Source organism: Terrapene carolina, unplaced genomic scaffold, assembly GCF_002925995.2.
Source record: "Terrapene carolina triunguis isolate 2854851 unplaced genomic scaffold, T_m_triunguis-2.0 Scaffold84, whole genome shotgun sequence".
Classification (NCBI taxonomy): Eukaryota; Metazoa; Chordata; order Testudines; family Emydidae; genus Terrapene; species Terrapene triunguis.
Window position 1 is genome coordinate 2,440,845 of NW_020664435.1, and position 19,762 is coordinate 2,460,606.

The window sequence follows — 19,762 nt, forward strand, 5'->3', positions numbered from 1 at the left end:
TGATGTCTACAGTGATTGAGAAAAGAGGTGTGTGTGGGGGGGGGTGGGGGAGAATGAATAATAGTCTGTTTTAGCCATAGAGTTTGAGCTCATAGCTAGACATCCCTGAGGAGCTGTAAGAAAGGCTGAGATTTTAGATTGGAAGAAGGAGACAAGTCTGGAGTAGAGAAGTAGATCTGAGAGTCATCAGCATAGAGAGAATAGTTACATTTGTGTTTGTGGATGCGATTATCCAGGGATAAGGTGTTGAGGAAGAAGAGACAGGGACCCATGGTCAGAGCCTTGTGGAATCTCCCTAGAAATTTGGAGGAGGGTTGAGGAGGGTCTTCAAAGGACATACTGAAGGAGTGATTAGAGTGGTGGAAAGAGAACCAGAAGAGGACAGTCATGGAAGCCAGAGGACAAGATTTCAGAAAGTGCATGGTTGGTAGCATCAAAGGTGGATTAGAGGTCAAGGAGGATAAGAATGGAGTCTTGGTTCTGAGCTTTGAGGAAGAGGTTTTTGTAGATTTTGATGAGGACTGTTTCAATGCAAGAAGCAGGATTGGAGTGGGTCTAGGATGGATTGGTGGAGAGGAACTACCGACAGCCATTGTAGACCGTGTATTCAATGAATTTAGAGATGAAATGAAGATAGGGCAGTAATTGGAGAGACAAATGGGGTCAATGGTGGCTTTTTAAAGATGGGAGAGACTTACACATGCTTGTGTTGTGAGGGGAAAGAGCCAGAGGAGATAAAGAGGTTAAGGTGGGGATGTGAGTTGTCATGAGGGGGTGGGATGGGGTCACTGGGGGAAGTGGATGGTTTAGAGGAGTGATGACAAAAAACTTATGAGTCTGTGATGGAGGAGGAGCATTGTAGGAGGGGAAGGGGAAGACAAGCTGAGAGGAGGGAAGGTCACACATTTTGTTAACTTTCTCTTGGAAGAAATTGACGAGATTCTGTGCAGAGAGAGAATTAGAGGAGGGAGAGGTTTTGAGGAATAAGTCAAAGGTGGCAGAAAGGCAGCTGGGATTGTGGGCATGGGATTCAGTTAAGTTAAAGTAGAGTTGTTTTAGCTAGAAAGATGGCAGGAAGGAAGAGAAATTCATAGTGGATATAGTCAGACTGGTCCTGGGACTTCCTCCAGAGATGCTCTGCATAGCAAGAGCAGGAGCCGAGGAAGCAAATGTTGTGGGTGATCCAGAGGGGTTGGCAGGGCAGACCTTGCAATAGGAGAGGGGGGCAAAAGTTAAGGGTGGAAGCATGGAGAGAATAAACAACCATATTAATGGAAAAAAGGGAAGAGGAAGCTGGGAGCAGATGAAAAAGTCATCAACACTGATGGAATGGAGGTCACAGGTAGTGACAGGTTGAGGGATTGGGGTGGCTGATGGACAGTGCTGAAAAAAGGTAGGAGATCAGATCGGAGAGGGGGAATTTGGTAACAGAGAATAGAAAGCAGTCCTTGGTGAAGACAAAGTCCAGTGAAATGTCATTTTTGATGAGTGGGAGCATTGAATCAGGGCTGCAGTTTGAATGAAGAGGTAAGATCAAGGAAATGTGCAGTTAAAGGGTTGTGTTGGATCATCATCATGGAAGCTGAACTCACAGAAGATGAGAGTGGAAGATTGTGAGGAGAGGAGAGATCCAAGAGTAAAAATCAGTGGGAGAGGCTGATGGGTGGACTGTAGATCACGGGTTCTCAACCCTTTTCCCTCTGAGGCCCCCCTCAACATGCTATAAAAACTCCAGGGCCCAGCGGGGGTAGGAGCAGCCGCCTCGGGGCAGGGCCTTGGGCATAGGCGTAGTTTGACTTCTATTTAGGGGCGGGGCAGGGGCCAGCAGGTCTCGAGCCACCTCTGCATGGCGGGGTCCAGAGAGAGAGTGCCACCTCCACCCCGACTCACCTCAGCAGGCCACCCAGCCTGTCTGGGTTGGAGAGGGGAACACAACCAACAATTATAACTCAGAGGTGGGAGACTTAGCTCAAAAAATTTGGAAACAGCTTGGGGTGCAGGGAAAGGGGTCACTAGGGGCTGTGTGAGGGCAGGGGGTGGAGATAGGGAGTCACTAGGGGATGTGTGCAGACTAGGTAGCTCAACTTGCAAGGAGAGGGTAGCTGGGGCTGTGCGCAGGTGCAGGGGTAGCTCAGGGTGCAGAGGAGGGGGTGGCTAGGGGTTGTGTGTGGGCAGGGGGTAACTCAGGGTGCAGGGAGGGCATAGCTCAGGGTGTAGGGAGAGGGGTTTTAAGGGCTGTGTGCTGGGAGGACTCCCCTGTGGTCCCTGTTCCCGGAGGGGTCTGCCAGGCAAGGAGCTGGGTCTCCCGAACTGGGGGGCTCTTACAGGCTGCCTCTGGGGAAGCAAAGGGGGCTAGGAGCTGAGGAGCAGCTTCAACCTGGGGCACCAGCCGGAGAGGAAGAAATGCTGTTGCTTCCTGCTCCATGCACCAGCTAGAGCAGCAGTTGTCCCACACTTCCCAGCTCGGGCTTCAGCGTCCCGCCTCTTACCTGAATGGGGAGAGGCGGGGGGTGGGGAGGTGTAGAACTGCCCTGGGACTGCCATGATCCTGTACTGCAGTGGTGGGAGGGGGGCAATGCCCTCCATGTCCCCAACTCTGCCCATGTGCTCAGGGCTTCTACGCCACAGGGAGCACCAGGGCTCGAGGCTCCAGGGCTTCAGCAGTGCACCTCCCCTGGCTTTAACCCCTGCGGGGGGGGTGGGGGCAGGGATCAGACTTCAGCCACAGGGTCCCACAGCCCCCTTGAAAGGGCTTGCGGACCCCCAGTTGAGAACCGCTGCTGTAGATGACCGCAACCTGGAGTGGGAGAGGGGAGAAGGGTTGGATGCAGCACTGCTCAAAAGAGGAGAAAGTGGAAAAGGGGAGAAGGAAGGGATTGAAAACATCAGGAACAGGAGAAAAGCCCAGCACGCACACCACAGTCTTAGGGTGGGGAGTGCAAGAAGGAGAGGCCTTCGTAAGAGTGGGCAGAGGAAGGGATCCAAGTTTCTAAGAGGCAGGAGTTGGAGGGAGCAAAATATGAAGAGGTCATTGTGACGTTCCCCTCTGGTGTTATCTGGACTGATGATCTGCTAGGTCACTCCAATCCTTGACTCTGGGAGCCGGCCTTACCCTGCTCTGCTGTGAGAATCCCCACACCTGGGCTGTTCACGCACAGCCTCTAGCATGTAAGCTGCTCCTTGGATTGTGCAACCGAATAACACTAGCTAATATCTCCAGTCCCAGACACAACCCTACGAACCTCTGTCTTGCAGTGTCCAGTTATGGACACTGCAAGCTTATATGAGTTCTCAATTTAATAAAGAAATTGATATGTACCAGGCTTGTTATCCCAAGGGGAGTCTCTGACACGCTTCAAACCTAACGCACTGCTTCAAGTAGAATAAACAGATTTATTAACTACAAAGATAAATTTTAAGTGATTATAAGTCAAAGCATAACAAGTCAGATTTGGTCAAATTAAATAAAAGCAAAACTCATTCTAAGCTGATTTTAACACTTTCAGTGCCTTTACAAACATAGATGCTTCTCACCACAGGCTAGCTAGTTGCTCTTCAGCCAGGCTCTCCCCTTTGATAAGCGCTTCAGTTGCTTGGTGTGGGTGTCTGTAAATATAGATGGAAGAGAGAGAGAGCGTGGCAAATGTCTTTCCCTTTTATCATGTCCTTTCTTCCCTCTTGGGTTTGCCCTCCCCCCCCTTCAGAGTCAGGTGAGCATTATCTCATCGCAGTTCCAAACTGACCCAAGGAAGTGGGGTGACTCCCTCCAGAGTCTAACAGATTCTTTTGTTGCTGCCTAGGCCAGTGTCCTTTGTTCCTGTGAGGCTGGGCTGGGTTTGTCCCATACCTGCCCTGCTGAGGTGTGAACTGCTTCTCTGTTCTTGGAGAGATTTTGCCTGGGCTTGCTTTAAGCCATGAGGATACATTTTCAGCCTCATAACTATATACATGAAATTATAGTCTATAACATTACTGTAACAATTACTATAACAACCATGCTCAGTGCATCATGAGCCTTCCGAAGACACCCAATATGACAGACTTTGCATTGGATACCACACAATCATTTTACAAGGATGAACATGGGGGTGCTGGGTGTTCCCCCGAGGTACAGAGTGTCACAGTCATAGATTACTGTGATCTTTGTAGATATCTCAAGAGAAAAGATGGAGGAGGAGGATGGGTGTGAGATTAAGAATGGTGGTATGAGAGGCATGGTGGGGAATGGTTATGTGAGGTGGAGTGGGTGGGGATGAAGAGAGGGCCAGGATTTGGGTAAATGTCACCAGAGGTCATAAGGTTGCAGATGTGGAACTTAGATTTGTGCTGGTGGGAGGAGTGGAGAGCTCAAGGTAGAGAGGAGAAAAGTAGGCAGAAGTTGTGGGGAACTGTAAAGGGATAAGAGTAACCACAAAAGTGGGATTGAGTCAGTGGGGATGAGAGGAGGAAGATGGATGAGGCACACTGGATAAGTGATATGAAGTTTGCACTTCTGACTATGCTGTATTTATCTGTTATGTGAATAAACAATACTCCATATCCAATGTTGTCAAACCAACACTCTTAATGAGCACTAAAAACAAGATTTTTAAGGAAAACTGCCCTCATTTTACTGAACCTGATCACTGTGAATGTACCAACACTTTTAAATGGCTCACTGGGGGGGAAAAATGTGTAATTAAAAATGAATGTTTACATTAAACTTAAGAGCATACGTATTTTGGGGAGGGGATATTTTGTATTTCTTGCAGATGCAGGGGACTAGCTGTAAAGTATTCCTGTCCATTTCTCTTCTCTTTCCCCCTGCAAAAAAATCAGGTTTCTGTTTCCTGTAATTCCACCTTTTGCAAGGCCTGGTACTGTTTCTGCCTGTTTGGGCACATCATGCCATGGCACACCCTCTCCCTAGTACTTACGGGTATCATAGAGAAGGCTATGTCTACACTACAGCCGGGATCAACATCCTAAGATCGCTCCATTGGGAGTCGATTTAGCAGGTCTAGTGAAGATCCACCAAATCGACAGCAGATTGCTCTCCAGTCGACCCCTGTACTCTACCTCTTACAAGAAGAGTAAGGTAAGTCGATGGGGGAGTTTCTCCTGTCGACCCCCCCACGGTAACTCGACCTAAGGTACATTGACTCCAGCTACGGTATTCACGTAGCTGGAGTTGCATAGCATAGGTCGACTTACCGTGGTAGTGTAGACATAGCCTAATAGAGAGAAGCAAAGACATTAGAGGGAGCCATATTGGATTGTGGCTGCTCAAAGCGGGGATGTAAAAGTGATCCTTCAGCCCTGGTCTAGCTCACTCTTAAGGGACAGCTGATAGTTTTGAGCATTGAAGGCCTAAATATTCTCTTACTAGAATACTTGCTTTATGCTAATACTGTGAAGACTAACATTTTTAAGTACTTGCAGATGTAAAATGTTACACAAGTGCTAAGTATTATGTTGAGGTAATATGCTTTCACTTTCAGGAACTTGCTCTAGGGAAGTTAAGATACTTTAAATGTATCTCTTTTTTTAAAGAAACCAATTTGTTGGCTGATAAATTGCAGATATAAGGTACAGTAACTCCTCACTTAACGTCCTCCTGCTTAGTATTGTTTCAAAGTTACGTCGCTGCTCCATTAGCGAACATGCTCATTTAAAGTTGTGCAATGCTCCCTTATAACATCGTTTGGCTGCCTGCTCTGTCCACTGCTTGTAAGATTCTATGGAAGAGCAGTGACTTTACAAGGGAGCATTGCACAAGTTCCTCTTCTCTGCCTCCTTCCCCTCACTCCCAGCGCTTCCCCCGTCACCAAACAGCTGTTTGGCAGCGCATAGGACTTTCTGGGAGGGGCGGGGGAGGAGCGGGGAAGCGTCGCATCTCTGCTCCAGAGAGGAGGTGGAGTGGGGGTGGGAAGAGGCCTGGAGTGGAGCGGGGATGGGAAGAAGCGGGCCTGGAGCATCCCCGGGCAAAGTTGGCGCCTGTTCTTCTCGGGGGAAGCTGCCGCTGCTGCTGCGCAAGGTGCTTCCTAGCATCCTTGCCTGCAGTGGGCTGTGCCTGTGTGCGGTAAACCAGGGGCACCTCCCAACCACAGTACAGTACTGTACAGTATATAATGCCTTTTGTCTGCCCCAAAAAAATTTCCTTGGAACCTAACCCCCCGCATTTACATTAAATCTTATGGGAAAATTGGATTTGTTTAACATCGTTTCACTTAAAGTTGCATTTTTCAGGAACATAACTACAACGTTAAGTGAGGAGTTACTGTATGCAAAGATGGTGCATGTTCCTTGGGTTTTACATACCATCTCATGGAGACCAGGAGCTAAGAAATCTGATATTAGTAGAACTGTCAACACAATTCTAATATACTAACCATGATCCTATAGATTACATTTTAAAAGGATAACTTACAAGACATAAACTAAAATCTGTATTTTCTACTTTTTATTACAGATCAAACAAGATGTAATGTGTGGATTTTGGATGGTGACCTGTATCATAAAGGTCTCCTTAAATTTGCAATGGAGGCTAACTCTCTAAAGGACACTCTGGTTATGCTGGTCGTAGACATGTCTAGGCCTTGGACTGCATTGGATTCCTTACAGAAGTGGGCAAGTGTTGTAAGAGAGCATATTGACAAATTAAAAATTCCTCCTGAAGAAATGAAAGAAATGGAACAAAAGTGTGAGTATTTTAAAAAATAGAAACTGTTGAAATGAAATATACTTAATGCTTTCTTTATCTATTTAACTTCTGATGCAGACTGTTTTTATTCTTTGGAAACTCAGTAACTATCTTGAGTTAGGTTATCTAAACTGTTCTATTAAAGTACCTTCAATGCACAAGTAATATTTCTCTGTTTAGAAAAACTTTGAATTAGCATAAAAGTTGTAACTTCTAAAAGCCTTGCTCTTCAAAGATTTTGTCTTGCAATTGTGTTCGACTGCACAGCTAGGTAGATATAAGGCATTGGGCTCTAAAAGGCAGCACATAGGCACTGTTTCCGCCTTCATCGCTTGGGTAGTACTAATTGTATTTGCTCAAAGACATTGTCTACACTGGAGAATTTTGAACCAATGTGCCTCTGTTCAGGCTTTTGTAACGTAGTAAAAATGCCGGAGCCCTGTCTACATTAAATTTTGCACCATCAATAGCACTAGTGCTAGTGAGATCAGCTGCTAAGTCAGTTAGGTGTAGCAACACCAGGTGGAGCAGTGCCTAAATACATTTAAAAATCTGGGCCTAAGTGACATGCTCACAGTGGTACAGGAAGTCTGTGGCAGAGCAGAGATTTGAACCCAAATCTCTGAATCCTAGGCTAGGGCCCTAACAGCCAGATCATCCTTTTTAGGTAGAACTGTGCTTTGCTAAAGTGTACAGTACTGCAATAGTTGACACAGTTCTGGAATTGAAACCTTAAGTTAAATGTTAAGACGGACTGCTCGTTTATATGTTTGGATAAATATCTATTGGGGCTTGTAGCGAGGCGGTCTGGTTCCCCGCCGCCCCGGAGAGGGACGAGCCCCTCCGGACATCAAAGTGGGTGGAGCCAGTGGAACTTGCGCCCGCCCCCCCAGAGGTCAGGGCGCAGGACAGGAAGTACAAAAGCTCAACCCCAGAGCTCACTAGAGGCCCAGCCGCCGGAGAAGCCAGACGCCTGTGGCCTAGCTCCCGGTGGGGAGACTCCTGCAGTCTGCGACCGATCCGAGGGCTGGCCAGACCAGCCGAGGCCTGATGCTGACCAGACCCCGGGGAAGCTGTTAAGCCTGCCTGTGGCAAGCTACCCAGAGGAGCTGCCAAGCCTACCTCTCACCGAGTACCCTGAAGAGCCCATGGTGCTTGATTCTGTGGAGGACACCATCCAGACACAGGTACCTCTAGAGGGGGAGGTAGGAAGTAGCCCGGGGGCAGCTGACCCTAGTCTGGCTGCAGCACACCCAGAGCCAATGTCAGTGTGTTGCGGCCAGGATCTCCACTGACACAGTAGCAGGCCATCTGCCGCTGTTAGGGCCCTGGACTGGGACACAGTGGAGTGGGTGGGCCTGCGTCCCGCCTGCCACCCAACGTGGCAGTCCCCCCCTTTCCCCAGGCCCTTCGAAGCCAGGGACTAGGCCTCCTGAACTCATTTGTTTGCTCAGCCCCTGCATAAAGGCCTGAGCCATAGACGCTCTACTGCCCCGCCCTGACCCAGGGCCTGGATCTGCGGAATAGAGCTGTTTGTTGGTCTCTACCGTTACCGCGGCATGAAACCCCGTGGCCAGGCTAGTTCCCCCAAAATAACCTGACGGACGTAGCGAGGCGGTCTGGTTCCCTGCCTCCCCAGAGAGGGCTGAACCCTTCTACAGGGCTTTATATAAGGATGAATTATCTTTTGTGAGTCACATTCAATCATTCCTTCAAGGATTTTCTTAAAGGACTGGCTTAGTGGCTCTGATTTTTATAGGGGAGCCCAAAACCTGCTCCAGGATCTGGTTTTATTCTTTGGGTTGGAAGCCTTATGGAGGCAATGTCTCTGCCTCAAGTAAAATAATGCTGGAGTCTTTGCCTCTGGTTACCTAATAGTGTCCCTTTCTTGATGAATGTCACTGAAAGGCTATAAAGTATTCCATCTGAAAAATAAATTTTGGCTGCTTTCTTTAGTGCTTGTCTCTTTATTGAGCACATCTGGTTCTTGTTTGCTTGATTACCTTTTTAGTATCTAGCCTTTGTTTTCTTCAAAACTATTTACTACTGATTTAGCTCATTAGTTACATTGAGTCATTATCTTCAGGATAGGGCTGCTTGTTCTAACTGAGCTAGGAAGTTGCACTAAATTAGGGGAAATAGTATTTACACATCAATTATAATCTTTTACTATATCAAAAATGATGGTGTTGATTTCCAGATATGCCCTAACTAGTTCTTCTCACGTCTGGGTTTTTGTATTTAGTGATGTATCATTTTACATTCAGAAAGAGAAATAAAGTACACAAGTTAGGGAAGTAATTAGATTTTCATTTAATGGGGGAGACCCTGTCAGCATTGTGTTTAAAAACTTTGATCTTTAGATTTTCCTGACTTGTGTACTTGATTTCTTAATTTCAACGGCATTAGTTTTGTGTTTGATTTTGTTTTTTACTGCTTTAAGAAAAGGACAATGTTGGGGCAGCCTTTAACTAGGGCAACATGTTCTAAATCATTATAAGGTAAGGGTGTCATAAAATACTAGTTAAAAAATAATTTCTAAAGTTCATGTGCTCACTGGTTATTTTAGCACTCATAGTCTTAAAAATATTGAACCAATTTTCTTAAGTTATTTTTCCTTCCTCGTTGGCTTTGTTTTATAGTCCTCAGATATAGATGACTGAAGCTGGAAATGTGAATTACAAAGGTAGAACATATGAGGAAAGCATTTACCCTACTTTCCTATTCAGATGGATGAACTAGTTGTACTTATGTTCTCTTTTTAAAAAAATAAATAAATAAAAATCTTTAAATTGAATAAGACCGTGGAAAATTTCATTTCTTGACGTGTCTGAGAACTATGAGCAATTGGAAATGTAGAGCAGTGGTCCCCAAACTTTTGAGGATTGCAACCCCTCTGCCCCCATCCGTGCCCCCCCAGAGCCAAGGCCAGGACAGCAGTGAGGGGACCACAGCTGGAGGTGGGTATGGGGCTGAGGCTGGGGGCAGGGACAGGAACAGAGTCGCGGCCAGGGGCCAAGGCTGGGGGTGGGAGCAGAGCTGCAGCCGGGCTGCGGTGGGGGCCAGCGGCTGGATGCGGCACTGCTCTGGCCCCAGGCTGGAAACAGAGCTGTGGCCAGGGCCAAGGCTGAGGGTGGGTCCGGGAGCGGAGCCGCAGCTGGGCCATGGTAGGGGTTGGCAGCAGGGCCCCTGGCCAGGTGCAGAGCCGCACCGAGGCTGGGGATGGGGTCAGGTGTGGAGCTGGGGCCAGGGCGAGGCTGGGTGGCGCTCCCTCCCTGCCCCCATAGGGCACACTACCCCGAATGTTCCTCCGTGCCCCCAAGGGCGCACACCCCACAGCTTGAGGACCTCTGTTGTAGAGGAAACTTGAACATGTATTTAAAAATGGATTTTTGTCAGCAGACATTGTTATCCCTGTGTTAGTGGATCCCATACTTTTATTATAGCAAGAGTAATAGTGACTGCTTTAGTTAAATGCTTCCATTCTCCTACTATTTTCAGTCGTTTCCTGGAACTTGAATCTATTGACATAAAATTTAACGTTCTTTATTTAAGGTGAATGTGTGTGGTGGTGTTTTTTAATAAATTAAACAGCTCAGCCATTTGTGGGGGGGGGGAATAGGGAAGGCTTTCCCATTATATTAAAAATGTGGAGTAGGAATTTAGCTCAGAAATATCTTTGAATCTTCCAGTGAAACTTGGTTTAGATTCAGAGATATTACTAGTTTGAAATACAGATGCACAACGTGAGGCTTTCAAGAAAATTTTCTTGCACAATTCATAATGTGCAGTGAAGGAGGACTGTCATACATATATACATACATGACTAACTCTAGCCGCATAGCAAAAAGTGAACTAATAAGCCCTGGCCACAGACTAACCTAAGCATATCCTATAGAAGCCCTACCCTCCATCCATGCAAAAGTTGTAAAGGGTTGAGAGAGGGCTCTTGTGGCCCTCCGAAGGTTCTGCTAGAGCAGGAGTTCTGAAACTGGGGGTCGGGACCCCTCAGGGGGTCGTGAGGTTATGATGTGGGGGGTCGCGAGCTGTCAGCCTCCACCCCAAACCCCACTTTGCCACCAGCATTTATAATAGTGTTAAATATATTAAAAAGTGGTTTTAATTTATAACCGGGGGTCACACTCAGAGACTTGTTATGTAAAAGGGGTCACCAGTACAAAAGTTTGAGAATCACTGTGCTAGAGGAACAGGAAATGAGCTCTTCTTCTGCAGCCACTGGTTCCATTGCTGAACATTCTAAGAGTACATCTACATTGGGATAAAAGACCCGCAGCTTGCCCAGGTTGGCTGACTCAGGCTTGCGGGGCCTGGGCTGTGGGGCTTAAAAATGGCTATGTAGACGCTTGGGCTGGTGCCTGGACTCTGGGACCTTCCCCCCCGGGATCCCACAGCTTGGGTTCCAGCCTGAGCCCAAACATCTACACATCAGTTTTTCAGTCCTGCAGCTGAAGCTCCCCTCTCCCCCCCCCCCCCAGCCCAAGTCAGCTGACCCAGGCCAGCTGTGGATGTTTAATTGCTGTACAGGTGTAGCCTAAGGCCTTGGCTACACTTGCAGCTGTACAGCGCTGTGAAGTAAACCTATCTTCGTACAGCTGAGTAGGGAAAAGCGCTGCAGTCTGTCCACACTGACAGCTGCCAGCGCAGTGGTGTGGCCACACTTGCAACATTTGCAGCTGTGTTGGGAGCGGTGCATTATGGGCAGCTATCTCAGCATTCATGTGGCTGCAATGTGCTTTTCAAAACGGGGGGTGGGGTGGATTGTGACAGAGTGTGTGGGGGGAGAGAGAGTGCTTTTTGGAGCGTATCAGCTCTCTATTTTGCAAGTTCCAAACTCCCGGCCCCCTGCTCATTCATTTACTCACTCAAAGCAAGCTGCAAACTGTTTGCTTTTCTCTGTGGTACGAGCTTTGAAACTGGCACTTCTGCATTCCTGCAGCTGGTCACAACAATGGAGAGGATTGGCCACTTGACAAGGTGATTAGTACAGAGCTGCAAGCGTTTACACTCACACCCCTGAGTCGTAGCCACTCCGCTGCAGCTGTTATTCCTCTCGGAGATGTGGAGTACCTGCAGCGGTGTACCCAGGGAGATACAGCGCTGTAAGTGCCCTGCCAGTGTGGACAGGGAGTGAGTTACAGCGCTGGGGGAGGCTTTACAGTGCTGTAACTTACTCTTAGGCCTTGGCTACACTTGCATGTCTTCTCTGCAGTGCTAACTTGGGTGATTAGCACCTGGGTCAGCCTAACTCAGTTGTGAGCAACAACACTGAAAAGCCATATTCAAATTACTCTCCTCACTGGTGCTGCATTCATGTATGTGTATCGCTAGGACTTCTAGGGGCCATCCCATTGTGCTGCAGTAAGTTGAACTGTGCTGATTCTTTCCCTGGGAGAACTTGCCTGTAACTTCTGGGGACACAGAGGGAATTGTGGGCGGGCATTTGAGGACTATCAGCACTTGAGTGATTAGGTTGCATCCTCATTGCAAAATGGGTGGGTTATCAGCTCAAGTGAAAACCTCACTTGGATTTTAGCCTATATTCCCAGATGAGCCAGCTAACATAGGTTGAAAGAACCACCATATTTGAGTGAGAGGATTTTATATAGACAGGAGGATGGTTTGGGGCAAGACTTGAGTAGGAGTCTGACTTTGCATGAAGATATACCCTAAGAACTTCACAGCAGAGCAGCTCTCAGGCTCTCAAAGGCCACAGGAGAGAGTAGGAGAAAAGCTAGCTCATTTTGGAGATGAGGCTTGGGAGGCCAAGGAGCCCTTGAAATGCTTTCACATAGAAAAAAGTTACCTGCTGGGCTCGAAGTACAATGGTGTAAAGCTGCAGCAAGTTCCTGTGTATAAAAAATATATATTGTGCTCGGGTCATAGTGCTTTTCCATGCAAATCCTGGTTTGTTTCAATGGCACCCATGCCCCCCTTCCATACGGGCCTGTCTAGAGTCACCATAGCTCAGACCTGCTAAGGAATGTAGGACTGCAGATGAGCAAGGCTCCATCTAGCAGGTTATAGACCTGGAGTAGGAGCCTTATGGAGCTCTCAAGCTCTTCTGGAGGAGGGACTTTACTCTGGTGGTCTTATGAAGTGTGAAAGCAGGCTCTCCACAGCACCTGTGTTTGCAGGAGAGGTTCTCCCTCCTGTGAACATGAAAGGTGTGTGGGACAAGGCATTTTGGTAGTGTCCACCTAAATACCTCCAAATGATGGAATTGGGATTCATAGATTCATTCATAGATTCTAGGACTGGAAGGGACCTCGAGAGGTCATCGAGTCCAGTCCCCTGCCCTCATGGCAGGACCAAATACTGTCTAGACCATCCCTGATAGACATTTATCTAACCTACTCTTAAATATCTCCAGAGATGGAGATTCCACAACCTCCCTTGGCAGTTTATTCCAGTGTTTAACCACCCTGACAGTTAGGAACTTTTTCCTAATGTCCAACCTAAACCTCCCTTGCTGCAGTTTAAGCCCATTGCTTCTTGTTCTATCCTTAGAGGCTAAGGTGAACAGGTTTTCTCCCTCCTCCTCATGACTCCCTTTTAGATACCTGAAAACTGCTATCATGTCCCCTCTCAGTCTTTTCTCTTTTCCAAACTAAACAAACCCAATTCTTTCAGCCTTCCTTCATAGGTCATGTTCTCAAGACCTTTAATCATTCTTGTTGCTCTTCTCTGGACCCTCTCCAATTTCTCCACATCTTTCTTGAAATGCGGTGCCCAGCTCCAGCTGAGGCCTAACCAGTGCATAGTAGAGCGGAAGAATGACTTCTCGTGTCTTGCTCACAACACACCTGTTAATACATCCCAGAATCATGTTTGCTTTTTTTGCAACAGCATCACACTGTTGACTCATATTTAGCTTGTGGTCCACTATAACCCCTAGATCCCTTTCTGCCGTACTCCTTCCTAGACAATCTCTTCCCATTCTGTATGTGTGAAACTGATTTTTCCTTCCTAAGTGGAGCACTTTGCATTTGTCTTTGTTAAACTTCATCCTGTTTACCTCAGATCATTTCTCCAATTTGTCCAGATCATTTTGAATTATGACCCTGTCCTCCAAAGCAGTTGCAATCCCTCCCAGTTTGGTATCATCCGCAAACTTAATAAGCGTACTTTCTATGCCAATATCTAAGTTGTTAATGAAGATATTGAACAGAGCCGGTCCCAAAACTGACCCCTGCGGAACCCCACTTGTTATGCCTTTCCAGCAGGATTGGGCACCATTAATAACAACTCTGAGTACGGTTATCCAGCCAGTTATGCACCCACCTTATAGTAGCCCCATCTAAATTGTATTTGCCTAGTTTATCGATAAGAATATCATGCGAGACCGTATCAAATGCCTTACTAAAGTCTAGGTATACCACATCCACAGCTTCTCCCTTATCCACAAGACTCTTTATCCTATCAAAGAAAGCTATCAGATTGGTTTGACACGATTTGTTCTTTACAAATCCATGCTGGCTATTCCCTATCACCTTACCACCTTCCAAGTGTTTGCAGATGATTTCCTTAATTAATTGCTCCATTATCTTCCCTGGCACAGAAGTTAAACTAACTGGTCTGTAGTTTCCTGGGTTGTTTTTATTTCCCTTTTTACAGATGGGCACTATATTTGCCCTTTTCCAGTCTTCTGGAATCTCTCCCGTCTCCCATGATTTTCCAGAGATAATAGCTAGAGGCTCAGATACCTCCTCTATTAGCTCCTTGAGTATTCTAGGATGCATTTCATCAGGCCCTGGTGACTTTCAGGCATCTAACTTTTCTAAGTGATTTTTAACTTGTTCTTTTTTTATTTTATCTGCTAAACCTACCCCCTTCCCATTAGCATTCACTATGTTAGTCATTCCTTCAGACTTCTCGGTGAAGACCGAAACAAAAGTCCTTAAGCATCTCTGCCATTTCAAAGTTTCCTGTTACTGTTTCTCCCTCTTCACTGAGCAGTGGGCCTACCCTGTCTTTGGTCTTCCTCTTGCTTCTAATGTATTGATAAAAAGTCGTCTTGTTTCCCCTTATTCCTGTAGCTAGTTTGAGCTCATTTTGGGCCTTTGCCTTTCTAATCTTGCCCCTGCATTCCTGTGTTGTTTGCCTATATTCATCCTTTGTAATCTGTCCTAGTTTCCATTTTTTATGACGCCTAAAAAATAAAAAGATCATGCAAGATCTCGTGGTTAAGCCAAGGTGGTCTTTTGCCACATTTTCTATCTTTCCTAACCAGCGGAATAGCTTGCTTTTGGGCCCTTAATAGTGTCCCTTTGAAAAACTGCCAACTCTCCTCAGTTGTTTTTCCCCTCAGGCTTGATTTCCATGGGACCTTACCTATCAGCTGTCTGGCTTACCAAAATCCACCCTCTGAAATCCATTGTCTCTATTTTGCTGTATTCCCTTCTACCCTTCCTTAGAATTGCAAACTCTATGATTTCATGATCACTTTCACCCAAGCTGCCTTCTACTTTCAAATTCTCAATGAGTTCCTCCCTATTTGTTAAAATCAAGTCTAGAACAGCTTCCCCCCAGTAGCTTTTTCAACCTTCTGAAATAAAAAGTTGTCTGCAATGCAGTCCAAGAATTTGTTGGATAGTCTGTGCCCCGCTGTGTTATTTTCCCAACATATATTTGGATAGTTGAAGTCCCCCATCACCACCAAATCTTGGGCTTTGGATGATTTTGTTATGTGATTTTGGATGTGGGAAGAATCTAGGAAAATCAGTTTTAAAAAAAAAAAAAAAAAAAGTTTGCATGGCAAGTAAGGAATTGAGTAAGCTTTTACTATGCAGCCTTCATTATGTCCCTTTGATCATATTTATTATTGTAGCCTTTAATTACCTGGTCATACATAATTTCTCAAGTTCAGAGTCATTTGTTATCATATGCATGTACTCTACTATATACCTTTACAGTCCATGAAATTCATTTACATGAAATACACACTGTAATCAATACTTATATGATATACAATAAATGAATCATAAAAATCTAGAGCTGGAAAGGACTCTAGTAAACCATCTAGCCAAGCCTCCCCAATACTGAGATAGGCCATCCCTGAAAGGTGTTTGTCTAACATTTTCTTTAAAACCTTTAATGGCAGGGATTCCACAACATCCCTTGGAAGCCTATTCCAATATTTAACTATCCTTATAGTTGTGTTTTCCTAATATCTAACCTAAATCTCCCTTGCTGCAGATTAAGCCCATTGCTACTTGTCCTACCTTCTGTTCTCCATGTCCATTGTTGATCACTATCCTCTTCATAACAGCTCTGAACATATTTGAAAACTGTTATCAGTTATCAGGTTCTTCCTTCAGTCTTCTTTTCTCAAGACTAGTTTTTTAACCTTTTCTCATAAATCAGATTTTCTAAACCCTTTATCACTTTTGTTGCCCTTCTCTGGACTCTCTCCAGTTTGTCCACCTCTTTCCTAAAGAGTGGTGCACGAAGTTGCACACAGTACTCCAGATGAGGCTTCACCAGTGCCAAGTAGAGTGGGACAGTTACCTCCTATATCTTTCATAAGACTCTCTTGTTAATATATCGCAGAATGATACTGAACTTTTTTTTTGCAACTGAATCATATTTATTTTTTGACTTTTATTCAAATTGTGATCCGCTGTTACCCCCAGATCCATTTGAGTGGTACTACTGCCTAGCAAGTAATCCCCCATTTTGTATTTGTGCATTTGATATTTTTTCCTAAGTGAAGCACTTTGCATTTGTCTTCACTGAATTTCATCTTGTTGATTTAGGACCAGTTCTCCAATTTGTCAGTCATTTTTAATTCTAATCCTGTCCTCCAAAGTGCTTTCAACACTTCCCAGCTTGGTGTCATCTGCAAATTTTATAAACCTACTCTCTACTCCATTAACCAAGTCATTAATACAAGTATTGAATAGTACCAGACAGACCCATGTGGGACCCCACTAGATACATCCCTCCCAGTAACTACTTTGAGTATGGTCTTTCAATCGGTAGTGCTCCCACCTTGTAGTAATTTCATCTAGACAACATTTCCCTAGTTTGCCTATGAGAGTTCATGTTGGGGATTATGTCAAAAGCCTTACTAAAATCAAGATATATCACATCTACTGCTTACCCTTATCCACTAGGCCAGTAACCCCGTCAAAGACGGAAATTAGGGTGCTTTGGCATGTTTGGCTCTTGACAAATCCATGCAGGCTGTTCCTTATAACCTTATTCTCTAGGTGCTTACAAACTGATTGTTTAATAATTTATTCCAGTATCTTTCCAAGTATTGTGAAGCTAGGCTGACTGGTCTATAACTTGTGGATTCTTTTTGTTCTCCTTTTTAATGTACTATGTTTGCCCTTCCTCAGTCTTCTGGGACCTCACCTGTCCTCCATGAGTTCTCAATGATAATAGCTAATGGTTCTGAGATTGCTTTAGCTAGTTAGTTCCTTAAATACCCAGGAGTGAATTTCATCAGGGCCTACTGAGTTGAATACATCTAACTTACCTAAATATTCTTTAACATCTTCTTACTGTATTCTGGCTTGTGTTCCTTCCTACTTGTTAATATTGTGTTAAGCATCTGGTCACAGTTAACCTTTTTAGTGAAGACTGAAACCAAATAAGTTTAACACCTCAGCCTTCTCGATATTATCCATAATTAGCTCTCCTTCTCTGCTAAATAGTGGACCTACACTTTCCGTCATCTTTTGCTTGGTCCTAATATATTATAGTACCTTATCTTGTTGCCTTTTATGTCAGTTGATAGGCGTAACTCATTTTGTGCCTTTGCCTTTCTGATTTTGTCCCTATGTGCTTCCGCTATTCTATTTTAGTCATCCTTTATAATTTGTTCATGTTCCTATTTTTTGTAGGAGTCCCTCTCAATTCAATCTATACACACAATTCTTATCTTTTTATTTACCACTATTCTGCCTGTTCCCTAGTCATTGTTCTCTGTACCACAGTGAACTTTACAAAAAGGAGTTTCAATAGTAGAGTTTAGTAGAAGTTCTGTGTACTTTGTTAATCCATACAGTTTGTAATTCACACAAATAATATGGTCTGGTTTAGGCTTTCAGATATAATAGAAAAATTCTGTAGTGACACTCCTTCCTACTATAGTGTTAAAACATTCAGGGTATAGTGTTAAACACTACAGTGGCCAAAATAAAATGAAATTACTTTGTGGTCTATCAGGTGAAGGGGGTTGTTCACTTTACCAATTGACAACAGATAGTTATTCTATCAGTAGTGGAAATTAGTGACGTCTTACTGTGGTATATTCCCTTCTATTTTTGTTGCTTGTTACTGTGCATTTGTAAAGAGATGTAAAAATTTGGATGACTATTCCTGATTTTAGTTTCACTGGCACAACACAACAGCTAGGCAGCTTGTCTGCTGTGAATACTGCTGCTTCTGCTAATCATAATTCTCAGTATTGCTATTCACCTTCATCTGCTTATATCCACTCTGTCTCATGATATACTTTAAATATTCTCTGCCTCAAAGAGCAGAACTTACCTTTTCATTGGGTGTGTAGTGCCTATTGCAGTGGGAAACTGAGACCTCTAGGCACTTCCACAGTAGAATCTAAACAATAGTTGGATTTATACTGTCCTGCGTATTGACTGTGCTCTTATAATTCTTTAGTAAACTTAATGTCTTGCTGTACACTTCTTTCCAGTCATGGATGTATCAGATACTAGACTTACTAGTATTCTTCTGCTCTGTACAGGCCAAACATTACTGGTAGCATTTCAAGCGCTTTTTTGAGCTTTTTAAACATGAACAAACACTTACTGTGTAGTGTACAGTAAGTGGATTTTGTCAATGGGAATAATTATTGTTGAAATAATAAGTGGCTGCCATTATAGATTAATATTTTTCTTTCATTTCAGTGGTAAGAGATTTCCAGGAATATATAGAACCAGGAGAGGATTTTCCAGCTTCTCCACAAAGAAGAAATACATCAATGCAGGAAGACAAAGATGACAGTGTGATTTTGCCGTTGGGTGCAGATACGCTAACATGTAACTTAGGCATTCCAGTAGTAGTAGTTTGTACAAAGGTTTGTTTCAAATTTTAGAATTGTTTTTGCATATTTTACTTTAAAAGTGTGCTTCTGGTTATGGGTGGCTGGCAATGTTTGGCTCTTCTAAACTGAAGAAAGCACTCAATTATAAATACTTTGGTTTTTCCCTGATAAGAATTTTTTAAAAGCCACTTTTTGTGGAGCATAGGCATTTTTCTCCCTTGAAATGAATTAACACTTTTCTGAATGTTGATGCTAGTAAACAAAGATATCTAGACATGAGGTGCTATTGTTTGTTTTCTTTTACTTCAGATACGTTCAAAACATAATGGCACTTCTGGGGGAGAGTCAATTTTACTATCTAGAAAGTTGAAATAAGGGTAAAATCATGTAAATGTTCTGAGGCTACTTAGCATAGGATTGCAAATCAAGCATTCTAAAGTCAAGAAGTTCCAAATTTTAGATTTTTCCCAAAGTTTTAGGAATTGGTTTATTTTTATGTCCTCAGGTTAGATGTGGAAGATATAACTAAAAGCAGCCGACAGTACTTGATCACAGGCAGGTCATCAATTTATAAATTAAAAAAATACCTTATTAACATCTGTATCATCCTAATTCTAGTGAATCTTTTGAAGATTGATTTAATCAAGCAAAATGAGCATAGTAGAACAGAGCAGAAGAACCAAACTTTGCAAATAAAAAACAAACAAAAAACAAATTCTGAGCTATATCAAAATTGTTGTCCCCTGAGACTGACTAACAGCTGCACTGTGAGCATGAATCAAGCAGTTTTTCACCTTTGTTTGTGTGTGTGTGTGTGTGTGTGTGTGTGTGTGTGTGTACGCGCATGCACATGCGTGTGCAGACCAGAAGTTTAATTCTTCTTTAATTACTGATTGGCTCACTTCTGCTAACAGAAGCAGCTCTGGGATGTGTCTAGGCTTTCCAAAATAAATCTGACATGGCTACAGAAAATGCCACCATCAGCACATCTACAGCCTGATCAGGGTTTCTTTAAAACAAATTACACAAATACAATTCCATCTTTT

The 19,762-nt window shown here is 44.3% G+C and overlaps 1 protein-coding gene across 1 annotated transcript in view; it reads left to right on the plus strand.

The window, feature by feature from the left end:
• Nucleotides 1-19,762, plus strand: part of DYNC1LI1 (dynein cytoplasmic 1 light intermediate chain 1) — a 60,542-nt gene that overhangs the window by 20,202 nt on the left and 20,578 nt on the right. The window contains exons 4-5 of the mRNA XM_024214338.2: nucleotides 6,452-6,682; nucleotides 18,580-18,749. Of these exons, the coding sequence (XP_024070106.1) occupies nucleotides 6,452-6,682; nucleotides 18,580-18,749 (401 nt within the window). The remainder of the gene's footprint in view (nucleotides 1-6,451; nucleotides 6,683-18,579; nucleotides 18,750-19,762) is intronic.